The following is a 26,811-nucleotide window of genomic DNA, read 5'->3' on the forward strand; positions in this document are numbered from 1 at the left end:
CTGCTGCGCAAAGGCTACACAGAGGGACGCTTTGTCAACACCCAATGGATGACCCAACACTTCCTGTTACAAGTACATTTTGTGGTATATTTTTGAAAGGTCTCATTTTCAAGCCCTCCAAGTTGATGTTTCAGAATACATAAATTTCAAGTAGTTGGTTCCCTTCCCTTAAGGGTAGATGTTCCTCTATGAATCTCTGTGCATTAGCATGTATTTTAAGAGACTGCAGACAATAGGAAATAATCACAAGTCACTTAACTTTTAATACATTATTTTAATTGAACTTATTTTGTTTTATATAAAAAAAAAATAAAACATTGTATAATTTTAAAAGATGAAGAATTACATTATTTGTCACTGAAGCCAGCACAGTACCCATATAACACATATGAGAGCATTTAATACATTGGAGGTATAAAGGTAAATGTAACTAGAATTTATAAACTTATTACAAATCATAAACCCCAACGTATTGCTTTAACAAGAGCATGCAAGTTGTAGAAAATTATGTTGTTGTGAAGCTCTGTTCACAGCTGATTAAAGCAAGAGCTTGTTTGTGAGCAGAGGGCCTTGGGCATTTGGAGGCATTGTGATGCGCAATACAGCAGACAGAGTATGACAGTTCAGAGATAATGAATTGCAAACTGTGATTACAGGTAGGGTTTCCATTTTTTCAAGAAAAAAAACAATACATATGCAATCACCAGTACTGTATATTCTCCACAACAGCCTTGAAATGCCTAAATTCAGATCACTTTCTCTCATCATCATAAAGCTTCATGAAACATCTTCATCCCTGAATTTGGTGAAAGAATCTGGCAGCTTATCCCAGGTGTCCTAATTTATGTTTGAAAATGTGATTCATAAAGCTGTGTCCGTTTCTGTAGTACAGGAAGGTTTTTGCGTGCAAATAAATTGGTAGCACCAGTATATATCGGTTCTTCTCGCACATTTGTACGTTTAAGCTAAAATGAGTTATTTTTGTGCTAGTGGGAAATGACAGCCACTACCACAAAGATTTTGTAGAAGATATCCAACTAATGTTTCTTCAATACACTAGATTCTTCTTGTCAAACAGCTGTATGCAAGTAAGTTGCATTTGTATGCATTCAATCATTACTATCCAGAATAGAATCAAGCAGAATACACTAAACCATGGATGCCAGGATTTGAAGTTTCTGAATATATCATTAGGTTTGTTTTTCTTTTCCAGGGATGGAGCTTGCAACAGCTGGGAAAGGGACTGCAGTGAAGCACAAGCAACACAGTTTTATGTAATACCAAAATATGAATAAAAACAAAAGTAACAGCAAATCAAATACTGTATGAAATAACAAACATGTCCCTTGCTAAAATTAAGTTTGGCATCCCAAAACGGTATACTCAACAGCATATAGTGACTTTAGACACTTTTGTTCTTTTATAAAAACAATACATTAATTGTGTTTTACTAACATTATTAAATACATTTACAAAAACAAAACATTTAGTTTCATTAGAAAGCACAGGCAGTGGCCAGCATGTCTTTTGGTCTCTCAAGGATATGTGACATCAAGGCAAATGAGGTTGTATAGACTTTTTAAGTCTTAAAAGTTCACTGTGACTCCTGAACACAAGTCTCGTACAATGACCTCAGTCAGCATGTCATATTACATGGGCAGCCACAACTGACATCATTTAAAATGCAGAAATCAGTCTTCTAATGAACATCACAGCTTCCAATTTCATAGTGAACATGTTCATTTCATTCTCAAAAAAAATAATGTCTTTGGGCAACATAGTGGTGCACTTGGTGTGCAGGGAGGGCTTTCTTGTTCCTGGGTGTAAAGAGGTAATTAAATGGCTTGGTCATGGGATCAGATGATGCTCTTTTCCATAAGTAGCTTGTCCCTGTTTTGTCCAGCAGCTTTAAAACTTAAGATCCTGTCTTCTGAACCTCCCCAAGCATCTTCATTAACTGGTAGGAATGCCAAAACAGTTCCAGTCTGATCTGGTGTGTTGTTTTCTGTCGAATCCATATTTTCTGCCTTTTTACAACAGAGAAGCTGCATGCAATAGTTTTTCATCCTCAGTATCATTTTCTGGTTGGTCTCGCTGACAAAGCAATACAGCACGGGGTCAGCGATACAGTTAAAGCTGGTCAATAGAAGGGAGACGTGGTAGAAGTTAAAGATCTTTTCAATGAATGAGCATTCTTTCTCCAAAATGGTCCGGACCAACAAAAAAAAGTGATAAGGAGAGAAGCAAAGCAAGAAAATCAAAATTGTGCCAGAAACCAAGCTTTTGATGCGGACTTTCTGCGAGGTCAGAGTGCCAGTGCTCTTATTAACTGCCCTCAGGACTCTGAAGTAAGAAATTGTGAGGATGCATAAGGGGAACAGGTATCCAATGAAAAAGCGATAGTAATTCACACTGTGTTCCCAGTCTTTCATGGGGTAATGCTCAAAGCAAATGGAGTGGTTGTTTTGGTCTTGGCTGAGTTCCTTGTGCACAAAGAAACTAATGCTGACCCCGATCTCTTTAAACCAGATGAAAATGCTTACCAACACAGCTGCTCTCCTGCTTCTCAACCAGTGGAACCGGAGGGGGTATACCACAGCTAAGTACCTGTCAACAGAGATGCAGCACATGAAACCGATGCTGATATAGATGTTCTCGTAGAGGAGAAATCCACAGACTTTGCATAGCCACTCCTGGTGCCTCCAGTCATCGCCCAGAAAGATGTACTGCAGCCACAAAGGCAACGAAGCCAGGTACAGCAAATCGGACACTGTTAAGTTGATCAAGTAGATTCCAAGCTCGTTCTTGGCTTTCCATTGCTGCCAGCCGTGATGCAAGGAAAAGATGTTTGCGGGCAGCCCTATTGCCAGAACAATAATATATACCCCAGAAAACAAGTACTGGTGAATGTTGTGATCAATACTACAGTTAATGTTTGTTTCATTTGACATGCTAGGAGACTGCATCTGTCGGGGACCTAGTATTGAAGAGTGGTCGTGGAGCTACAGCTCAAGCCTGCAAATGTGTTTCGAAACTCCTGATTTGCCAGTAAGCAGTGTCTTATTTTACACACTATCCAGAGAAGGGTCTGTTGGAGAGAAAGAGAGAGAGAAAGTTTATTTTATTTGAAAACAAGTCTTTGGGAGGCATAAATATGCAAATAAAGTTATTTATTTTAATGTGATTGGCATAATTAAGCTTAAGAAAAGTAACTTGTATATAAAAACAGCTATCTATTATCTTAATTGACAGAGAGTAAGAGGCAGGCATTTATGAGAACTGAAGTGGCTAAACAATAGTAAAAACAATGTCCACATAGATGGAGTCAGTGAAAGTTCCTGTTAGCACAGATTGTCATTGAGAGAAAGGAATATGGGCAAAGTTTACATAAAAAAATGTAAATGCATTTGAGTTGTACCTGACAAAATATTATTGTAGTATTCTACTGACGACATTTTTTAAATTGCAGGTCAACACTTACTCCCCTTAAGTAATATCAAACTCATATGATGCTCAGCCTAGTTTCAAGCATTGAACTACCATGGACACATTCAAAAATATTTTGACTGTGAAAGGAATATATCAATTGGCATAAATATTTGGCTGTTTCCAAAACTTTTACGTGTCAACAAAAGATCTTAATATGCATGTTTTTTGCAATAACGCAACACCAAGTTTTTTTTGTTGTTTTTTATTTATTATGTCGGTTTTAAACTTGGAGATTATATCTGGTTATTAAACTAGACACTGAAACCATTAGTCTTCAGCTTTCTATATTCAGAAGTTTTATTGTGCTGAAATATAACCGAGGAATAGTTCTATGATTTTTTAAGCCAGCCATTAAAACAAATATATGAATATTAAATGTTTGTTGAACATTAAAGCAGAATTTACATTCAAATAACTCATTAATCTAGGACTGTAAAATTCAGACTTTTGTGTATATATATATATATATATATATATATATATATATATATATATATATATATATATATATATATAAAAGCTCAAAGAACCATATATATATAACAGTTTTATATTACATTAAACACAAACCCAGGGTTCAATTCAATTTAAAATGCCGACCTGGCCAAGAGGCCACGAGGCAGTTATAATAACATCAAACAAAAGACTAGAACGGAAAATTCTTGTCTTTCAACTAACACGATGACCTGTGTAACACTGAAACCACTTCCCTTTTACCTAAAATTGAACCTCTTTTTTGTACTCACATCCTCCTCATATGAGATTAGAAATTTTTGTTTCATGTTAATAATGATGCAAATGAGGTTTAGGTAGAGCTATATACACATAGGAAGTTCATGCGTTTGGACAAGAAAGAACCAGTTTCTGGACTACAGTCATACAGATCTTTACAAAAGCCAGGAAAACAAAACACCAAAAGCTATATTTATGTTCCAATATGTATATTTTGTTAACTGTGTGTTTAAATTTGAAACAGTAAAAATAAATCTAAAATAAAACAGGCAAAACAAATAGACATCTTTTTTTAGAAGGGAACTGTGTCAGTACTTCAGAATGTTCCATCGCACAGAAGCTCTAAGGGCAGACTTGACGTTTTTCACTTTCAAGCACATATTGTATGAGCTGCCAGCATTAGCCTGAAGGCCAATTACTAAAATGTGGAGCATTTCAGAATCTGTCTGGAATATATTCGTTTGATTGAACTGCTGGTACAATTACAATCCATACCCCTTAGAGGTGAAGGGTATCAATATATGAATATTACAATATATTTTAAACATTCTGTAACAAAAATATAAAATAAAATCTTAATGTGTCAAATACTTAAGCTGAAAGGCCACATTTAAAATGTGCCGACTACTGCATATTTTTTTTGTGAAAAAAATAACTTCCTTTATTTTCATACGAAAGTTTAACTAGAAACTCATCAAGATTAACTAAAAGGGTAAAAGGAATAGAAGGTGGTATCATAAGCTGAGAAAAAAAATAATTTAAATAGCACAAGTTGTAATGTAGAGTCCCCAAATGTCACAATAAACAACCTGGGGTCTGCAAACCCTAGACAAAAGCCTCATAACAAATACAACAACATATAGTTCTTCTGAATCAAATCAATGGACGCTGTCCAGCCCTTTTGGGTAAGAGCCATACTATTTGCCAGAGTGTTCTTAAGAACCATACAATATATATCACAAACACTAAAAAAAAAAAATAATAATAATAATAATAATAATAATAATTGTAGCTTAAAATAGTGATAGAAAGTCAAGGTGTACTCACAAAACTGCTTCTGCATTCATTAAAACATGTTGCATAACAGAGCCGAGTCTCGACGTGAACCGAAGACCTTGCGCACTTAGACGAGACAGACTCAGCAAAGGCAGTCTATCACACAGCACTTCCCGTTACACGTGTTTACCGACTAACACTGTACCTTATCACCTATGATTAATTTCTTCAGTTACATTTTTGAATCACGATGACAGCAAAATGGAAAACTTTCGTAGCATCTGTCTTCTCTCCAATTCTACAGCACACTTCAGCAGTGTGCATCCGTTTTGCTTAATGAGCTTTGATCGCAATGAAAGATAAGACTTATGTCAGTGCATCTGGCAGAATACAGATAACCTAATCGACTGGCAGTAGAGTTACTTGATTTAAAAACAAACAAACAAAACAAGTTTACTACTGTATTTAGCATCAATGCAAAATGACTAGGTTGGATGTAAATCTGCTCTTTCAAGTGCAAAGACTGGTACAACATTCAATGTGATACATGTCTCGTAAGTTACCACTGCACATTTTTTTTAAATGTTTTTAATTTGAAATAAAGGAAATCATTTCTAATTATTTACCGTAACAAACAACTTTGTTTCCAAAGCGCAGGGTTATTTTACAGGGTTATTGTATGTAAAAAATAATGTGATAGCTTGTAACAATTGTAAGTCGCCCTGGCTAAGGGCATCTGCTAAGAAATAAATAATAATAACCCCCAAGCCAGTATGTTCCTAGTGGATAATTTAAATAACACCACCATCTTGGGGATAGGGTAAGGCCATTTTAATGATCCGCTATGGACACCAAGCTGATGGGTCATATTTCTACTTGGGATCCTAACATATACAGTGGTACTGTAGCAAAAAGTATTGGCACCCTCATTTAAGATCATAGGCACATCACATGGTGTCTCTTATTAGTAAGATGTATTACTATAACTTATGAAATCACACAAATGAAAATCATATTCTCCACTGCTCTTAAACATATTTTATTTATTTTTTACTTTAGATTTGTGCATGGGACAAAAGCCGTAACTGATTTATAACACCTTCACAATGCAAAATGCTCCAGTTCACTATATGATTGCAAGTTATGAGACGTAGATCTGTCTACTACATACACAAATTTCTTCTTCAAAACGATTGTGTTTACAGTTAACTATAGCTGATAGGACCTATAAGGTTTGGCCAGTTCAAGTCGCAAATGAATCCAAGTTAAAAATCACAACTTATCCCCAGGTCCATGTCACAAAATGTAATAACATGTTTCACACAGCAGGTGAACCAGCTTTACTCTTGGTGGAGTGTGATAATTCAGTGAAATGCTGTGCTGTTCCTCCTTTGGGGGGGGGGGGGGGGCATAATATCAGAAAAAACAAAGTTGTCTTGCTGGATCCATTGTTTTTGGGCTAAATAAGCACAAGAAGACAGAGTACTACCACATAAACAACAAGGTGTTAAAAGCCTTTGAATTTTTAAACACAGCCTGCACTTCCTGTCATCATGAAAACCCACTGAATCGACCTGTATTTATACACAGACTTGGCACTCTTTTTTCTCCCCAGTGTTAGAGAGTTTTTTTTTTTTTTTGCTTTCTTTATTGCACTTCAAAGAAAGATGATGAGCAGTAAATCTGTATAATATGGAAATTGTTAAAACATCATTATGAAGGAAATACATAAGCATCAAATGATGTGATAATAGAATATATATATATATATATATATATATATATATATATATATATATATATATATATATATATAAATAAATAAAAATTGTATTCTAAAACCTTGCAATAACTAGCTTTGTGTCCACAAGAACTATGTTAAGTGATATTTGATTATTTAACAGGATTGTTTGTTGAATTGATATTTCTGGTGCTGCAAGCAGGAATCCACTGACCAAAAAAACGCAGGACTCAGAAATAGAGAGTGTGGCCATGCTGTGGCAGAGAAATGCATGGGGTCTGGCGCGTGGGAGGAATGAGCGCCATCTGAAGTCAATGAAGAAGCATCAGGTGCAGCAACATGACTGAATAAATATGCAAACTGTAAAATATGAAGTATTTTATGCCTGGTTTCTTGTTTTTCTTTTTTATTCTGGGGGCAACCTCTGAATAGCTGGGTCCCCAGGTCATCGCCACTGTAGAAAAGAAGCTAATAAAAGTCCTGTGATTTAGTTATTTGCTTGTGTATTTATGTATTTATTTTATAAATAAATTTTTTGTTGTCAAAAGTTTACATACCCCAAGTATGGAATTTTCTATACATTATTTCTATACATTGGGGTATGGATTTGCACGTGGATTTGCAGTGCTGGCTGCCCACATTGGGCCAATGACTTGGGGCCAGAATGGCCCAGACCTGCCAATCCACGTGGGGCCCACACTGACTGCCAGTTATGGGCCAATATTTCAGCCCATGTTGGGCCATTGCTGGACCTGTGTGGCCATTTTTGCTGGGTTAACATTTCTAAAATGGGTCGAGTTCAGTTTTTTTTTTTTTTTGAGCCATTCTAATTTATGGGATGTACCTAGCTTTCATTAGCTTCGTCATACAATGAAAAGCGGCATGAAGCTTCATTAATTCAAACGCTTTTTCTTACAAATACTACGGAAACAAAAGCAATTACTCTCCAAGGGATTGCTCCGTTATCAACAGTTTGCTGCCCAGTATCATCAAGTACTATCGTAATTCTTTATTTTTATATATATATATATATATATATATATATATATATATATATATATATATATATATATATATATGCGCTATGGGTATGAGTAACACACTGCAAGAACGAATGTTTTGCATTGGCCATTATTCATACACATGTATATATTCAACAAATATTCATTTATAACTAAATAACATAAAAGGATATACACATTACATTATATGTAATACAAACAAACAAACAAACAAACTCAGACTTCTACAAATCCTAAATGCCGTCATCTTTTTTCGGCAATAACCTTGAGATGCATTTTTGGTGCCCATGTTATAAACAAAAACCCAACCTGTCTAAAACCCAAAGGAATGTTATTAGAGAAAATGCACAGCATCTTAAAAACACGCAACACGTCTTCTTTGTTTTATACACCCACATTTACTCATGTAGCGGAACGATCCAATTCTGACAGGACTCTCTAAAATACCACAAGAAACAGCCAGCGTTCGTTTTATATTGCATTATTATTTAAATTAACCCGTTTTGATATTCGGGTGGGTCCAGTTTAACAACAAAGCGCTAAGCTTATATTACCTTCAGCATTTGGGATCACGTGGAATCTACAGGAATTCTCTCTGATATACTCCTAATAGAGGCGAAATGAAAAATAATATTTTTTTGCAGATACGTTAAACAATGTTTTAAAAGTACATGTTTTTATTTCGATGCACCATACTGGCTTTCAGTATTCAACATCTCAAATGGAAACGTATTTATTGCCCGAAAGAAATTATTTAAAGAAATTTAAAATCAACAAATAATAAACTCAATAAAATACATATCATTCTAATAGGAATTGATGTAGCGTTACAAACCATTAAGAAATGTGTATTTCTCCCTAAAAACCGATGAATTGAACTCACCTTCACGATCAGGCTCTTCTTTTGACAGCAGATTGATGCTTTTTCTTAACTTGTCCGGTAAATATAAATTACTTTGAGCCAGAGTCTGATTTTAACTTCACAGTGCTGCTTTCAGACTAGTGGTAAACCGTGCAGCGGCGTGTGCCTGAGCCTCTTTCTTTTGATCTTATTGGTATTGTAGTGGGAGTACTTCCGACACCTACAGCTTCCACAGAAGCAACCTATTAAACCTATAGAGTCGTCTTTTGCGGGTATACTATGATCATTAAATATTATACGTCATTTAAATAAATCCCCTTTGGGAATGACAATTAGTAATGATGTAATAGGCTTGTAGTTTTTGTTGCAAGCAACAGTAAATCAGCTTTATTTTTTTCGAGTTAATCGCTTTAAACCTAGGCTAAATTGCTATTTTGCGTAATGTGCATAAATCAGTTGTCCTAGTTTACAAAATAGCTGACAAGAGGCTGTAGAACGTTTATTGGATTTGTAAATGTTTAATTTAGTATTATATATATATATATATATATATATATATATATATATATATATATATATATATATATATATTGTGTAAAATTAATGTTATTTACCAGCGCTTTATTTCTACCTAGTGGTTAAATGTTTTAATGCACTCATTTCTGTTACAAGTAAATTGGACGGTACGGTGAGTCAGAAACAATCAGTTTCCAATCACTGTCTGTTCCTTTGCCCCAAGAGACATGCATGTGTTATGATATAAAAATCAACACACTAGGAACTTGACCATCAGAACTAATTTTGCAGAGTTACCATCAACTTCATATCCCACTGACCACCAGGGTCTGTACATGTATTTTTTTTGATTTACAGGTAACTCTAGGAAACCGAATCAGATACAATGCAATGCTTGCTCAATTCGAACTCTTTATTACAAAGGCTTCCATATTATTTAAAAAAAAAAATTTTCTATAGTAAATCAACATGGACAACAGCAATATGACAGTAACAACAAAAACAGAATTCAAAAGTGAACATGTCCTATTTAAATTTCCTGTGAGAATAAGAGACATATTTACATTGTAAATCATGATTTTTATAAAAAAAAATAAAACTCAAACAAAATCCAGCTCTTTGTAGTGTAAAAAAAACAAAACAAAAAAAAAAACAGAGGAAATGTGGTTTTGTTTTCTATCCTATATCACCTAATTGATCTCTCCCTTACAGTTTTTTTTTTTTTTTTTTTTTTTTTTTTAAAATTGCGGATAGATTCAGGATAAAAGCATTTGGAGCACATCTAAGATTTTGGATCTCTCCTGCAGTATTCAGGGACAATGCAAAACAAGTCAGTAAGAAACAGAAAACCATTCTCTAAAGCAATGTTAATTTAAAAAGGTTTACAATTTGAACAATTATTTTGTTTATTGCCAAGTTAAGAGTTCAATTGTATCCAGTGTAGACCGTTATGACAGAATGGGCATTCAGCATGTGAAAATCCTCAGTGTATTACTTTCCTGCCAAATATAAAAATGGAAGTTACATTCACATATCAATATTCTTTACATTGTATTTACACAAAGAAAAACAAATCACAACTTTATTTACATTAGGATCCAGTGTAAACACATAATGAATTGAGTCTGCCGCCTCAATGTACTGTAGGTTATAAAATGAGGGGTTAGAAAGACATATACATGGTTGCCTTTTGTGTAAAGCAGAAATAATTAACAGCAAGTTCTTTCTGTCGAATTCCTTACCAGCAGTATTGTCTCAATAACCTGTATCAATTCAAACAGTCAATACAGCAGTCACTTATTACAAGGAGGCCCTTTATACTGTGGAACCAGCTATAAGGTGGTATGGTCATGGCTCACATTTGCCTGATAATGATATTTCACCAGCACTTGCTTTCCCGTTAGAAGGCAGGACACAGAACCCATCTACATTATTATAAAGGGGGAGCTCTTTATAAATCAAGCGCATTTAACACTCAAATATATTTCACAGCTGGTTTCACAGACCCAATTAGCACCAATCTTGGACTACCTTGCCTAAATTAACATTGGGTAGTCCAAGATTAGCACTAATCTGGATCTGTGAAACCAGTCCTTCAAGTACAGGGTGATTAGAAAGTTTAATACATCAACGCACCATGCGTATAACCAATTCATGTAAAACAAAACAAATCCCCTATACCAGACTGCTAAATTATTTTGTAAAGAACAATAAATAAGATTGGTGTTTTCTCTGTCTAAATAATCAGCACAGTAAAGGGATATATATAGATGTAACAAGAGGGATTTTGTTCTATATTTCCATCAGAAAAGTAGAAACTCTAATTGCCCAGGATGGTGAATTCAAAATTTCAAAAGTAGTAAGAAACAAACTGGACTCTGGGTATTATTTAGAGTTAGTTGTTGTTATACCAGACCAACAATAGGGAAAAATCTAGAATGCATGGCTGCACAGTAACATTTGTGTTTGGTTACTTTTAAAATGTAGATTCCTTAATGTCAGCTCTTCTAACAAATGCATTACTCTATAGAGATGTTCTTGCGTAACACAATTGTGAGAAAGACCTGTACAGATTCTGAATTACCTTATAATTGGTGGACAACGAATAGGGTCACATGTGAGGTTCATATATTTTAAGAATATAGCCCCCTGTGGGTTCATATTTTCAATTTAACAGATGAGTAAGAGGAGGAGGGAGCATTGGGGCGAGTCTTCAGTCATGCCACAGACAGCTGAAAGGATGGTGAATTGATGCAGGTCCTGTACTGCCAAAAAAAAAAAAAGATATACTGCTGAGAAACAAGTGAAATGAATTTGAACTGGGGAAATACAAGTCAGGCATAATGGTGAAATGTTCATGATGTTTCCTCTGTGGAAAATTTGAAAGTGCTGTACTGCATAAATGCAAGTTGATTTATTTTACCCTTTACAGATGTCTTTGAATTTGGAAGGTGGAGTTTGATTCTCATCTGGATATGAGGCTATAGTGTGTAGTCAGAGGCAGGTTCGGGGACTTAGGTAAACTGTACTATATTAGAAACCTAAATCGCCACAGGGACCAATGTTTGCCTCCCAGTCTCAATAAATCCTGCTGAGGAGAAAGTCATGGAGAGGTGGCAACAAACATGCTAAATAGCCTGACCCTTCTCATCCCGGACCAGCATTTTACGTCAGTTAAACAGAAAATCCCATTTTGTTTCAGCGGCTTTCATTTACACGCAGCCGTATTCATACCAAACACTTTGTGGGTCATTGCTGGGGTCAGGAGAGGCCGGAGTACTCTTATGGGTGCTGGAGTTGCTCTGATTCAGGTCTTCTGTGCCGGGACCCTCAGTGCTGCTGCCTCTCTCGGGTGACTTGGCCAGGCTTTTTGAAAGAGACGTATCCATCTGCCTTTGCTCCCCGATCATTTCTTTCTCTTTTGGGGGGGGTACCGCCCTGACTGGCGTCACCATTGCCACCTCTCCGCGATGCTGGGAAACAGGCCGCACTGGTGGCTGCTGTGGCACAGATCTGGGTGGCCCTTGCTGTGCCGGGCAGTAGTGCGGTGAACCGGTAGCGCCATACCTCTCTGCTTGTGCACGAGCTACATTGGGGTTGTTCACAGAACCAGAAAGAGAAAGTGTGGAGGACTGGTGCTGGGGATGCTGTTGGGGAGATAGGGGCCTTGGGTCATCCTTGGGAGGAGCTAGAGAAAGCCGTCTGGGATCCACAGTGCGGTAATGAAGCTCGCCGCCTTGAGAAGAGGATCCTGACAGCCTAGCGGATTGGGGCCGCTCATGGGCAACTGTAGCCTGCCTCCTGACAACGATCCCGGGGCTGGGGTTAAGTTCTGCAGCAGGTTTAGGCGAACTCTCCTGCATGCAATTGTCTGGCCCGTTGGATCTGAGGAGGTCGGCAGATGCCAAGCTGAACGTACGGCTCAGGTTACCGCTGCCACCTCTCGTGCCAGGTTGCTGCTGCGTCTGTGCCAACCGTTCTGCCTGCCGTGACCTGGTTGGCAGAGTTTGCGTTTGCCGTACGGAAGCTGCGTTGCTTGGGGTTTGTGGCTGAGGGTCTGGGGGTCGGATGCTGGGTTTGACGCTCTGTCCAGGTTTAGATCTCCCATCCAATGAATCGGCAGGAGCCGCTTTGATGGTTGGCATGACATAATTTGTGGGCATCTTGGCAACATCCTTCAGGGTGCTCTGCTTCCCGATGATAGGGGACTCGTTGATTTTCTTGAAGTAGTCGCTCATCAAATCCTCTCGGATGTTGGTCTGAACCTAAAACGGAGGAAAACATTAAAACAGGTACTCAATCTGTTTAAAAAAATAAACAAAAACCTTTTTTATTAGCCACTCACTGTTTAAATGAAGTTAGCAATGAACTGAAATCACATGGTGTTTAGACAAAATAAAAAAAAAAACAGTTGTACAGGTTTTGAATGTTTTTGATTTTGAATATCAGAAAAAAACAAACACAAATCAGCTTTGCATATCTATAGGGGTTAAGTTCCATCGGATAATGTTTTATGCTTAATCTAGACAAATCCAGACTTTCCCCATGACCTTTAGCGTACACATAAAAAAATAGACAGAATGTGTTAGTTATACCATCTTGTGCTCTCGGGAATGTGCATGCAACCTGATCTCAAGTATCATTTATTTATGAAAAAATGAGTGCAGCGTTTAGATTATTTTAACTGGTTACAAGTTAGCCTATTTGTATCAGATGCTTCAGATTTAACATTGAAGTATCTATATTTCAGGACTGATATGTTCTTAATTGTTCAAATTGAACATTGTGCTTTAATTTAATTACTTCTTGTTTAAGATTAAATTCAACTATGTGGTGCATTTGCTTTACTCTCTTAATTGTGACAAGTGGTGCAGTGGGGAAGAAGCCTTATGGTATATATGCTGTACTAAGATATTACAGCTGTAGCTCTGTATTCATGGTTCCACAGTGGACAGTTTAAAATTATTTTTACTGTAATTTGGTAATGGCATGGAGTTCAAAGAGGTCATGCTTGAATTTTTCAAGAAAGCTAAGTGAAGACTAACAGGCAGTTGGTAGCATTCTAAGAAAAAACCCCTGGGTGGTGTCAGTGCTGTGATACAGTGTCCCTATCAAGAGAGACAAGATGCAGTTTCATTGTGAATGTACTATTGCGACGTGTCAGGTGACTCATTACAAAAAAGTACTATCCAATTCTTCCCGGAAAACCTTACACATTTAAATGTACATAGGGCTTGAACTTTTCAGATTTTCCAAATCTCTACCTCCCTTTAAATGTTAATTAGTAGTTTTTAAGCTGTCTCTGAATCCTAATAAGAGAAAACTACTAAAATTAAAGACTGGGTTTAAGATTATTTGTTTTGTTGATACAAAATCAAGGAGATTTTAAATGATGGACTTGGTATCAGTGTACACTCCGTACGGGGTATTTTATGCTGAAAAAAAAAAAAAAAAACTCAGTTAAACCAGTAAAAATAATAAAGCACAACGATAAAACCAGGCGATGAGCAATTAACATAATTCATCACGTCTGTTTGAAATAAATTAAGCGAAACAGAAAATCATGCTTAGTCAAGCTATGAGGGTAAAAACTTGGGAAACAGAATCACCTCAAAATAAGTGGGGACATCATGTTATCAAAAATAAAACCTGGAAACTGCAATACCTAAATATACAATCAATTGAAATGAACATAAAAACAAATGTTCTAGTCAATTTGCGACTGGTTGGGGAATTTTGGGAAGCTAATTAATACTGTACGAGTTCAACAGGGATTTAAAAAAAATACTATACTAATTCTGCTATACTTCTTTCATCTTCATTACAGCAGGGTTACATTACCCACAGCAATATCAATATACTGTCAGAGTATTTTTCAAATCCACAATACTTTTAAACCAAACCCAAGTGAGTGTGGCCTTTTAGTGAAGTATGATAAATACAATAAATACAATACAAAATTGTATTTATTTAAAAAAATGTATTTATCAAGTTTTGTTTTTTATAAAACTACGAAGATTAAAAGTCTTCAAATGGATACTGGTGCAAGTTTTAAAGCTGAGCTCCGATTAAATGAAATTGTGGTTTCAAATTAACACCCAGGCTAGGCTCCACCATGGTGCATTGCTAGTGCTTTGAATCTGAAGGGTACCCTGGGAATATAGGAATCAGGTCTCCTACTGGGCCTGCCTGCCTTTTTGCTGTATGTGTCACCACTGCTCAGACGTCTGGTGGCAGTCGTTCTGGAGAGAGCGGAGTCACTGGGGAGCATGGAGTCGGCTTCGGCTAAGAACTCGTGCAATGAAATGAGCTCCGTCTCATCTAAACTGTGTCTACGCTGGAAGAAAACAAGCAGCAACCAAACATGGAAAGGTTAAACTTGCATAAAATAGAGTGAGGGTTAACCAGGTACACCAGTCTTTAATTACTGGGATTTTTTAAAAAGCAGAAACCCTTTTGACTTTACAAAACTAGGATCAAACAGTTAAATAAAGACTGGAGTAAACACTTTGTTTTTCTTACAGTGGGTGGTGATAAGTTGTTGCTCTCCTGCAAGAACTCTTCCAACGTGACCAGCTCGCCGCTGGGGGATCCTAGACTTGGTCGAGCTCTGCCCTGGGGATGACTGGGAGCACCTTTCTGGGGGGTGTCATAGGAAGCCAGGCCGTTCACACACTGTCCAGGCTCCTGCTTGCTGCTTGAGATAAAAGCTGATCCGGAGTGGTAGAGACAGCCTTCTCTGGGGAGGGTGGCCGACTCGTGCCCTGAAATCACTTCATCGCTGGACAGGTTTACCGACCTGCCCTGGATCCTATCACAAGAACCTGAAAGAAGGCACCACATTGTTTGGTATTAATGGGGGAAGGCAAGCAATTACATTCCAAGTTCTCAGATCTAATGGTGCATAGAACCTCCATTAATATAACAATTTTGCCTAAAACAGTTCTGTACAACTGAATCACTAACCAACCGCAATTGTGCAGCCACCTCAGTGGGGCAACAGGCATCAACTTTGGGTACATCAAACAGCATCCTTTTTTTTTTGTCCAATTTAATTTATATACTTTTTTTTTTTTTTCTGGATAACAAAAGCTGTAAACACAGGTGTCCCTCCTGGTTTTTGTTCCAACTGTACCCTAAATTACTTAACTAGAACAATAATTGGTAATAATTGGTCCAATTAAGTAATTTAGGACACAGTTGGAACAAAAACCAGGAGGGACACCGTCCCTCCGACCAGGATTGGACACCCCTGCTGTAGAAAATAACTGACTAGGAGTAGGCCGAAACCACAAGTCAGAAATTGGAGCCTGGGTTCTAGCCACTACATCACCAACTTCTCTATACTCAACTGCAAACTGATATTCAATATTTGAGTGCCACTACAAAGACTTTGATCATTTCTATAACATTACCTTTGGAGTTGACAGGAGAGCTGCTGTTGGAGGCATTTCGACTGTGGTCTAAAGCGTTTGTCCTGTATGCTGTATGAAGAACATGTTACAGTATGTTAGTAGTGGAGCATTTAATGGCTTCAGAATTTAAAAGGAATGTCCTTCAAAGTTATTATTGTAGAACATGCAGTACACAATTATCTTTTGTATAAACGTTTGCCTACTAGAATAACTAAATAACTGCACACATTTGAGGAGAAAACCACAGACTGATGGTGTTATTCTGTCACACTGGACAGGACAGTTGCATTTATCTGTGAGAACATCATGTAATGAAAATTGTAAATTATCTCCAATAATCATGTAAATATTATTTTAAATACAGTATGATGGTTTTTTTATTTATTCTAAAGGTAAGTGTGTACCTTGGTTTCCATTACTACTGTTGGCAAACACTGCATCAAATGACTGCAAGCGAAGATCATCATCCGAGATAAAACCTGAAAAACACAGCAAAAACTTTAAAATTGCATATGGTTCATACACTGCAGGTGGTATATTAAAATAATTCAATACAAAATATCTTTGGTCTAAATTGTTAATAGAAGCTTTACATTTTCAGAAAGCAGCATAGAATGGGGAATACATTTCTTTCAGCTGCTGCAAGCTATGAAGATCCACTAGTTACCTTTAGGCCTCAGAGTTTGCCTGGAGCCAGGGATTGGAGTAGAACTTGAGGCACTCATATGGATGGCTGAGGTAGAGTAGGCCATGGATCCCAGCTCCATGCGTCGTCGCCTAGCAACGGCTTCTGGGCTCTCCATGTTCTCATTACTTCCGGCGCTCCTGTACATGCCTCTTAGTTTGACACCACTGTCATTAAAGGCTACAAGCAATGGGTGAAGTTAGTATTCACCAAAACACTGACACCAAGTACAGTAAACTTTAGCAAGGTATTTTAGCAAGGCACAGCAAGGCTGGTTTGAATGCAAGGAGGTTTGTGACACAGAAACAAATATGCAGTGAGATGTACTCTAAAAAAACATTAAGATTGGGCTTTGCCCTGCAATACCTTTAACAGGCCCCATCTCATTGCAGTTGTGGTGTGGCAGACTGAACAGGCTGAGGACAAAATGTCATGAACTTAAAATCACACTGGATTAGCTGGGAATTTCAAACTGTTATGTTAGTCCCCAACTCTCAGAGGCCAATTAACCCAGATTCCAAAACTCTTGCCTAGATCCTTGAGATTATGGCGCAACAGTACCACAATTCAATTTTAGTGCCACACTGATTTTCAGAACTGTCTATCAAATATTAAATGTGAATTATGAAACTCCAAAGAATCAAAACAAAAATGTAAATAAGTGTTTTCTTTCTTTTTTGATAAACACTGAACAGCAATGCTGTCAAAGAATGTTCTGCTCACACTGTTGAAACAGTGTGTGTGGGTGGATGCCATGTATTCTAGAACAAAACCCCCATGCACCACATACGGGGGGGGGGGGGGGGGGGGGGGGGGGAAGGAAGGGGGTTCAAGACTTAACAAGACTGCTGCCAAACAAAACATGCCCCCCACTGTGGCTGGGACACAAAACCATGATGTACTGTACAACAGATCATCAAAAACAGCGGGATTGCTTTCAATTTGCAAACACTAACTGGGTATCAAAATGTAGCAGCTAATTTAATAAAAGGATTATGAAAACCATGACATTTTGTTCCAGCTACTGAACAAAACAAAATCCCAGCATGTTGAGGTATGCAACATCAACTTTTACAGACTAAATCTGAAAATCAGCAAAAAGGGGCTGGATGTGTGTGTGTGTGTGGGGGGGGGGGGGGGAGGAGGTGGTTAATGTATGACTGACATGTCAGTTTCAATAATACAAGGTTCACATCACAGCTGGTAAACGGTTTCTGTGCACTGATAAATCAGGTGTATGGGATCTCATCTCTTTAGGGTGATACTAGATATGGATATCTATAATGCATGTGGTTGCGGACACACAATTCAATAGCGCAGAGCTAAGAAACAACTACCAAATTAGAGATGCAAAGACAAAGTGCATTTTAGAAGGGAAAATAATAGGCTGGAAAGCAAGAGCAAGACAAAGAAAAGCAATGGAATAGATGGGGATGATGGAGATGCCACTGGAGCTGGGTGCTTTAGTGCTGAACAGGATACTCTGATGTGAGGCAAAGCTTGCTGCAAATAATCCCTAACATTGGTTTACTTATTCTGTTCTATAGACAATAGACCTTTTATTGTATTTTCTTTCTAGTCTACTATGCATTGTTAAAATTAACATCCTGATTAGATAAATGAATGCCAACCTATTTAAAAGGTAATCAATTAATTTTAAATGAGAAATACATTGCCTATATTTTTTCCCCCAACAATACAACAATATTTCTCCCTCCACTTTTCACATTTAAATATCTACCCCCAACAACTAAATTATCAGGTGCATAATTGTGCATTTTCACAACAGAATGTGAAAAAACATATTTATTAAAAATAAATACATCAAAACATTTTTTATATTTTAAAAAGGGACTACTTACTAAAAATATCTATTTTTCAGGTAGATTCCAACTGTAGGCCTGGTTGCCCAGCTACATAGTGTTTCTGTTTTTTTTGGATAAAGTAAGGATGTGGGGGAGTGCTGAATTCTGTCATTGCTTAATCCTCTTTGAAAACCTGTATCTTTATACTATGAACTCACACACAGTGGCAGAGGATGGTGTGTCTCTGGGTATGACTAAGCAGGGAAATGAAGGTGACTGATAGGATTGAGAGAGAGAGAGGGGGGGGGGTTAGAAATCCCCAATCTCCGAGAGAGAGCTGGGTTCGATCGGAGAGGATGGGATGTCAGAAGATGACCAGAACCGGAGGCGTTTAGAGAGAGAGGGTCGGCCGGGTGGAGTCTTTGGGGACTTTATCTTCTCTTGGCTTTTGCTCCTCAGAAAAGGGAACCTTTTCGATGAAGACGCTACAGAGTTATTGCACAAAAAGAGAGAGAAGAGTTTGAGTGGGAGGAAATGAGATGAATTCAATAGGATGAACAACCAAATTAAAAAAAGAAATCACCACACATGCATTAACTGTTAATGTTTCAAGGAATCTATTCAGCATGTTAAAAAGAACGCCCCAACTGGAAACACTGATTAAGGCAGGAGGAGTTTAGAACTGAATCAAACCCTATCCTGAGGTCAAATAAATTAGCTTCTGTATATGAGATCTGTATTTATTTCTATCAACACTAGGGCCAGCATTCCAAATAGTTATATGACGCACTATAGCTGTAATACTGCTTCTTTGAATACATTGCCCCCTAGTGTAACATTTTATTAATGCAGGACATTTTGGTAATACAGTAATATTTTAAGTTTATATTGGCTGAGAAAAGATTTTAATTTATTTTTTAGACATGTGGGCACAGATGCACACAACTAAAATCTGGATTATGCAGGATATTAAAAACTCAAACTCTTCAACTACCTTATTCAGCACCACATGGAAAATAAGAAAAGTAACCTCACCACCAAGAAATATAGAAAGTCTGAATGAAGAATGAGAACATGTCTTTTCCCTTCGCAGTTCACGAGGCAGTTTATATCAGTGAGGGGAGTGTATTTGCATGTAATATGTATGATAAAAGGAGTATCCTTTGAAAGTTTGCATCAATACATAAAAGTAACTTCCGCCTGATGGTTGTGTGGCTCCCTATTACCACGACAATGAACCATACACTATAAACATGCACACTCTGTATGACGCTATGTGCAATATATCAGTATTATACTGAGCAAGCATTTACACAGAGTATTATCTGTTTTAACAGTTGCTGCATGGATTGTTATCCATTTGTCTGCTAGACTGGATTAAATTTACACGTTCTACCTTGTCTCTGCGCAGTTTCACGGTACAGGTAAACTAGGCCCGACCTGCCTTTCCCTACCTCTGGTGGTGGGGGTGTGGTTGAGGTTCTCCTCCAGGGAGTGAGAGCCCAGCAAGTTGTTATCCAGGCTGAGGTGAGACAGCCTAGGGGGCAGCGGGGGTGGGGGGAGGGGTGGCAGTCCATCCGGGTAGTCCGATGGCTGTGCCAGGCTCTCTGGGGTAGACTTGGGCCGTTCTCGGGAACCGTCTTTCTTTGGCTTGATCAGTTTCACTAGAGCTTTTGCCCCAACCCAGTTATTCTTCCTAAGAGAAAAGCATATTTTAAAAAAATGAAGAAACTTTTCTATTCTTAAAAAAAAAAAAAAAAATAGGAGAATGGAGAACTTTATGCTTACTTTTTAGGAGCCGGATCATAAAATTTGTACTGGTCCATTATCTTCTCTTCCAGTTTCTCTTTTTGTCGTCGAAGGGTATTTAATTTGTCACTTAAAAAAAAAAAAAAAAGTTTAAAAATTAATTAAAATATTAAGTAAACATTTCTATTCTAATTAACTACTATTGTATCAAAAGCAATCCATCAACGATTACCAAGAAAAATATGGCCAGATTAATGGCATACAATAACAACCAAATATGTGAACTAGTGCCACTTAGGTTTTTAATCTCTTGTTCGAATATGATTTGAACACAATTTAGCTAGTGCTACATACATTGTTATATCAAATCATCCTAAACAAGACGACACAGGTACCACCTAAAGACCAGTGCCTGCAAGCGAGTCATGTGCCTGCCCCATAGTCATGTTCTATCTAGATAGCAGAGGACCTCTCTAGTCTCTCCGTGGACATAAGTACATTTGCTGTTCCTAAGGCATGAGAATCCCGGGCCTCCACTTGCATGTACTGTTTCTGCTCCTCGTGGTAGAGCTCCTTGCTCTCCATGGTCCTCTCCAGCAGGGTCTGGTTCTGCTGGCTCAGCATCTGGATCTGACTCAGCAGGTGGTGGTTCTCCTCCTCCAGGTTCCCTTTCAGACGGTTCAGCAGCTACAGGGGGATATTAAACACCAGGACACTGGAGCATGGCACATTAAACTTTCATATATTACTTTTTTATATAACCACTACAGTTACAGTACAAGGGACAAATGCACTTTGGGGATTGTTTATATATTGTGTTTTAAAAGTGCGTCAAGGTGAAACACCACCAGTTCACTCCCCCTGTGCTGTCATGGGTGAAGTTTCCACTGGACTAAGTGACAGCTGCCCCTGCCTCGGGTGCCTTGGTTCTGTACCTCACAGTGGTTGTCCAGCTTGGTGAGGGAGATGTCCAGGTTCTGGTGCTGCTCTTTCAGCTCGTCGTAGCGCGCCTGCCAGCGGTTCAAGTCCAGCTGGCTGTTGTTCAGTGCGGTCTTCAGCTCCTTGGTGTGCAGCTGCAGCCCGTCGTACTCCTCTTGCAGCTGCCGATGCATGAATGTAAACCTGCAGAAACAGAAACGTCATCAATCACATCACACAGGTGCAGTTCTGTGGAATGCTGATTGGCCATAGCTTTGAGATGTTTGATCGCCAGCCCAAACTGTCTCATCTATTCTTGTTTTCATGCTTGTATTATTTATTATTATTATTATTATTATTATTATTATTATTTACTTCTTAGCAGACACCTTAGAATTCTTTACTAACGCATTGATAAGCTAAATTAGGCTAGAATTGGGCACAGGTTCTAAGCAGGCATAAAATCTGTCAAATGAAATCTAAAAACTGTAATCAATTAAATTAAATTGCAAAATCACCACTAGATGGTGTCTGGACATCTAAATATACAACATTAAAGAGTGCAAATGCTTGTTGCAAAAAGGGATACACTTTGAAATACAGGTACATTAACTATTTGTTGCTGTACATTGTAGTTACCATTTACTTCTACTTATTACATGCATTTAGCACACAATTCTCTGAATGTAAGGATGGAACATGCATTAACAACATGTATTTACCAAAGTTATTTGTAACTACAGTGTAGTTTAAATGAACCTGTGACTGCATATAGGTTTTTAAGGAGAACATCTTGACAGTCACCGAGGACTTTATAGAACTGCATCTTTTCCCAAGGCAACTGCTGCTTTTTACTGAAGTTAGCAACCACCTCAACATATTCACGCTTTCAGAACACTTCTGATAGAGCCTATCCATATTTGGGGTTCTAAAGTGGAAGATGCCATTTGTTGAAAAACATTACCAGGCACAGATGCACTTTGTAACAAGATACCAATGTAACAAGAGGGAAACGAAAACATGTGACTCTGCTTTGAAAACTGAAGCGACAGTGGAATTTTAAAATGCAAACAGCAAAAATGGAAGTGGTTTTAATTGGAATGTCCTCAGGAAGGCTAACCTGTCGATTTCTTCCTTAAGGTTGTTGTTCTCTCCCAACAGGAGTGTGCTTTTCTGCTTCTCCATTGCCAGGTTCTCCCTCTCACTTTTTAATGCCATTTCCAGTTCTTCCATAGCTGCCTTCTGCCTCAACAGAACGCCATACCTAAGGGGAAAAGACAAGAGAAGATTGTAATGAAGGTGTTCAGCTGTTCAGACAAGGCCTACAGCGATATATAAACAGTGCAAACAGTAAGTGCACCAGTCTCTGAAGAGGGGAAATCGCTGAGCAGGTCTCCCAACAGACTGGTCAGCTTCACTGCATTCAAGCCAATAAGAGACTATAAAAAATTAATGTACAATTTGCCTAATGCATCAGTGCTATTAGCCACCTGAGGCCACAGAGAGAAGCGGACGTTTCCCTTCTCTGTGTTTAAAGGACTATTTAAGGCCGGTTTCCTCAAAGGACTGACTGATTTAATTTAGCCCTTTGCTAATACTGGTGGAAAAATAGGTGCCATTAACTATTTAGTGGGTAGCAGCTGAAGTTACCACACACAGTTAGCTTGGTATTTGTATCAAGTCAAGAAATCCAAGCATGTTTGAAATGACACTGGAAGTGTTTAAGTTTCAAACACAACATTGCATTATTTACAAATGAGTAACAAAAAAAGTGTAAAACTCTAGTAACATGTAATGAGGCTCATATCCTTATCCTATTAAAACAGTTTTTTGGGACATTTCAAAAGCATGTCTTAAAGCTATTGCTGCAAATGTGACGCATATTTTAATGTACATTTACGGAAATTTATAATTCAGTTCCCCTTTGCATAGATGAGGCAGGTTTAAGCACCAAATAGACATTTTGCATTTTTAAGGAAAGAGGCATTCATTATTACAAGCTCTAGCCTGACAGTTAATAATGGCAACATTGCACAACAAAAGCGCTTGAAACAATACCAGATCATTTGACTCTGATGTACCAATTAATCTGTCTGCCAAGTGCTGCCTGTGTAAGTGGGATAGTGTGTTAGCCATTATTCTCAGCTCACTAGAGTAACAGCTGCTGTCCTGCAGACTCGCAGCCACCTACCCGTGTGTTGCAGCTGTCCTGCCACAAACAAAATTACGATAATTATTTTTCAAAACGCTTTTCATTTAGCTTCATCTAGTGTGATGGGTCAGCATGTTGCCAGCTCTGAGTTTTACTACCTCCAGTCTTTCCCTCTGTATTGAGATTTTAATTTGAAATAGAATTGAGCTTTTTAATATGGTTGGAAATGAACTGATACAGATTCAGTGTAGATATTTGGTATTCCTCTTATCTCAAAGCTGCAGGTAACTACAATTTCTGATAAATTTCATCTGAATTTAGAATTTTTCTTTTAGCTGGCTCTTAAAAGACTAGTTTGGTAACCCTCCCATTTTCTTCCACAGAATCTCAAATCTAGATCCCTCTATCCTAATCTAAACAGTAAGTGTACCACCTCTATCCTAATCTAAACAGTAAGTGTACCAGTCTGTAAAAATGCTCATCTGTTCCAACTAGTTTTGTGTTGTTGGGACCTATCAGGTATTAAATGGACTAAACCACAGAGTTGAAAGTGGACAGAAGCAACTAGTGCTCACCACCCTGATAGTTTTATCACGATTAAAAAAGCAGTTCTCTAGAGGTATGTGAAAATGTAAATGTGACATACATACTGTACAGACAAGCAGACTCTTTAGCAAGTGTCATCCCCTTTGTATAAGTGGTTCACTCTAGGTCTATGTAAACCCTAAAGTGAGACTTGCATGTGTATTCTCAGCCGTGGATAAAATAAAAACCCAACCATGAAAACTACATACTGTTATTGAGCCTACCTGACATCCAAATCCCTGTATTCATGCTCCAAGGCTTTGTGCGTCATTTTCAAGCTGCCATGCTGGCTGATTAGTGTTTCATACTCTACAGACTGCCGCTCGTGTAGGGCCATGAACCTCTCGTGGTCCAGGAGCAGGGACTCGTGGGCGGCCTTCAGCTCCTCTTTCTGCTTCACCACGTTTTCAGCATCTGTCTCCATCGACGACTGCTGGCTCTGGAGCATGGCATTCTGGGCCATCAGAGAGACACTCTGAGAATTCAGTGTTGAGTTTTCCACCTGTCAAATAAATAAAATGCAATTAAATTCAAATGAACCAGGCTTCCCAGACACACCAATGTAGTTCTACTTTAATACATCTAGTAAATAAACAATTAAATAGTAACTCGGCAAAAGCACGCTAACATGCTCTCATTTAGAGCCCTTCCACATAACTTTTCTGAATGGCTTTTAGTATTGTTAGGCTGTCAAATTGGGTGTGCAAGTAAATATGATGCTTGCATCCAAGTAGACCAGTAGGCACAAACTCATGGTACTAGATTCTTTAACCACTGTGGTCCAGTGGGTAAAGAAAAGGACTTGTAACCAGGAGGTCCCCCTGTTAAAATCCCACCTCAACCACTGACTCATTGTGTAACCGCCTGGTGCTCCGTCTTTTGGGTGAGACGTAATTGTAAGTGACTCTGCAGCTGATGCATAGTTCACACACCCTAGTCTCTGTAAGTCGCCTTGGATAAAAGGGTCTGCTAAATAAACAAATAATAACAATTAATAATAACTAGACAATAGAGAGCCATCTAGGAGTGGGAGGTAACATTTACAAGACTGATATATATGTTGACCCTGTAGCACACCTTATCCACGAAGCCTGATCACCAGAACCAAATTATAAACAGAAGCTGTGAACGATGCAGACTAGTGAATACACAGAAAGAACCTTTGTCGTAAGCTAGCAGGAAAAACAAGGGAATATCTACCCTCTATAGAGCTCAACACTTTTGATACACAGTGCACCTTAGTGTGTGACAGTGATCCTAAAGCCAAGGGACAGCCCCAGCATTCTAGAAGGAAATGGCCAGGTCAAACATACTGTACTACACCAATACATTATTTATTGCAAGCAGTGAGTGTACAGTCAGTCCTTGTGCTTTTGTAGATTGGTCTGAAGCAATTTATGTTCAGTCCTGGCACTGACCTGGAGCTTGGCCGTCTGAGTCTGCAGGGCGGTGTTGTGCTCCTGTAAGGAAGCAGCCTGTCTCTGAAGTGCTACAATCTGACTATTCAGCAAGTTGTTCTGGCTATCCAGCTGTTTGAGCTGCTCCTTCAGCAGATGTTTCTCAGCTTGGAGGGCAGCATTCTGAAACAAAAAATTATTATTTAAAAAAAATTATTAAATGCATCTGGGTGTGTTACATTGACTGGCTTATCTTTGAGTTTGATCTTATATTTTGTAAAATAAACCCATGTGCACACCCCCACCCATTCAAAACAACTTTCCATTTTATAATGGAAAAAGGTTCAGAAATAACATGGAACATTAAAAACATTACTATTATTATTATTATTATTATTATTATTATTATTATTATTATTATTATTATTATTATTATTATTATTAAACTCTGCTCACTGCCAAATGACATATGCAATGCAGACACTGCTTGCACAAATATGAAACATCTAATAAATGTCCATGTTGGGGTTTATTATAAGATTCATCTACATACAGTGTTTACCAATGCTTATAGGATTATTATGTTACCAAAGTACATAGGTCTACTTTACTTTTTATCACATAACATACCTGAAACCATTAACTCAGACATCATCATCCTGTTAGAATCTAAACTTTACTTTGTGAAAGATGGCAGCATGACCTACTCCTGTAGCATCACATTTGTACTAAACTGTTTTTGTACTTGTGTGACAATGACCTTCATGACTTAATTTGTGAATCTCTCTCTCGCTCTCCATTTCACGCAAAGTGGGGTTTCTACTCAGATCTGTAAAGACACTCACGCATTTCTCGGTGTCGATGACTCTGTCCTTCACCTTCAGCAGCTCCATGGTGGTCTCACGGTGCTCCGTCTCCCACTTCTCCTTGTTCTGGCTGTTCGGTGGCTGTTTCTCCGGAGAGATTTTAGCCGAATTCAAGTGGTACGCTTCTTCCTCCTGTCTTTGCTTCATTGCTTCCAAGTTCTTTTTCACCTGCATGTTTCAAAACAAGTCACCCCTATTAGATCAATGATACGCCAAGCCTTTGGTTCATGTCATGGCGAGACCCATACTTCCCACCTGCATCGGCACACTAAGCAACTTTCTGCAAACAAGCTTCAGCACAATTTTGTTTTTAAAACAGCAACCTGAAAGAGAAAGGGAAACATGTACAGCCACCTCCACTGTAACCCTTAGTGGGGCTCAG

At 38.1% G+C, this 26,811-nt stretch overlaps 2 protein-coding genes across 5 annotated transcripts in view; both read right to left on the reverse strand.

Annotated features, from left to right (window-relative positions):
* Positions 1-129: 129 nt before the first annotated feature.
* On the reverse strand, positions 130-9,308 carry LOC131697584 (ovarian cancer G-protein coupled receptor 1-like). 2 transcript variants are annotated; one of them, XM_058987526.1, is made up of 2 exons: positions 8,864-9,308; positions 130-3,088 (listed from the first exon to the last, which is right to left on the reverse strand). In XM_058987526.1, the coding sequence occupies exon 2, from the start codon at positions 2,964-2,966 to the stop codon at positions 1,857-1,859; it is 1,110 nt and encodes a 369-aa protein (XP_058843509.1). In that variant the 5' UTR covers positions 2,967-3,088; positions 8,864-9,308; the 3' UTR covers positions 130-1,856. The 2 variants fall into 2 exon arrangements, with proteins under 2 accessions (XP_058843509.1, XP_058843508.1); XM_058987525.1 differs by lacking the exon at positions 8,864-9,308 and adding an exon at positions 5,269-5,575.
* A 678-nt stretch (positions 9,309-9,986) lies between these two features.
* Positions 9,987-26,811, reverse strand: part of LOC117421940 (protein Daple-like) — a 61,427-nt gene continuing 44,602 nt past the window's right edge. Inside the window, exons 18-31 of one of the 3 annotated variants that reach the window (XM_058987523.1) lie at positions 26,409-26,597; positions 25,585-25,746; positions 24,391-24,668; positions 22,550-22,693; positions 21,447-21,633; positions 21,053-21,198; positions 20,551-20,640; positions 20,217-20,458; positions 16,940-17,137; positions 16,677-16,751; positions 16,273-16,341; positions 15,380-15,681; positions 15,051-15,194; positions 9,987-13,122 (exon numbers count right to left, since the gene is read on the reverse strand). In XM_058987523.1, coding sequence (XP_058843506.1) covers positions 12,070-13,122; positions 15,051-15,194; positions 15,380-15,681; positions 16,273-16,341; positions 16,677-16,751; positions 16,940-17,137; positions 20,217-20,458; positions 20,551-20,640; positions 21,053-21,198; positions 21,447-21,633; positions 22,550-22,693; positions 24,391-24,668; positions 25,585-25,746; positions 26,409-26,597 — 3,279 coding nt within the window. In that variant the 3' untranslated portion in view covers positions 9,987-12,069. Of the gene's footprint in view, positions 13,123-15,008; positions 15,195-15,379; positions 15,682-16,272; positions 16,342-16,676; positions 16,752-16,939; positions 17,138-20,216; positions 20,459-20,550; positions 20,641-21,052; positions 21,199-21,446; positions 21,634-22,549; positions 22,694-24,390; positions 24,669-25,584; positions 25,747-26,408; positions 26,598-26,811 lie in introns of all 3 variants that reach the window. The other 2 variants (XM_058987522.1, XM_058987524.1) reach the window with 2 other exon arrangements.

Source organism: Acipenser ruthenus, chromosome 15 (genome assembly GCF_902713425.1).
Source record: "Acipenser ruthenus chromosome 15, fAciRut3.2 maternal haplotype, whole genome shotgun sequence".
Lineage (NCBI taxonomy): Eukaryota > Metazoa > Chordata > Actinopteri > Acipenseriformes > Acipenseridae > Acipenser > Acipenser ruthenus.

Coding starts and splice junctions, on each gene's coding strand:
- LOC131697584 (XM_058987526.1), bottom strand. CDS start 2,966: ATGCAGTCTCCTAGCATGTCAAATGAAACAAACATTAACTGTAGTATT.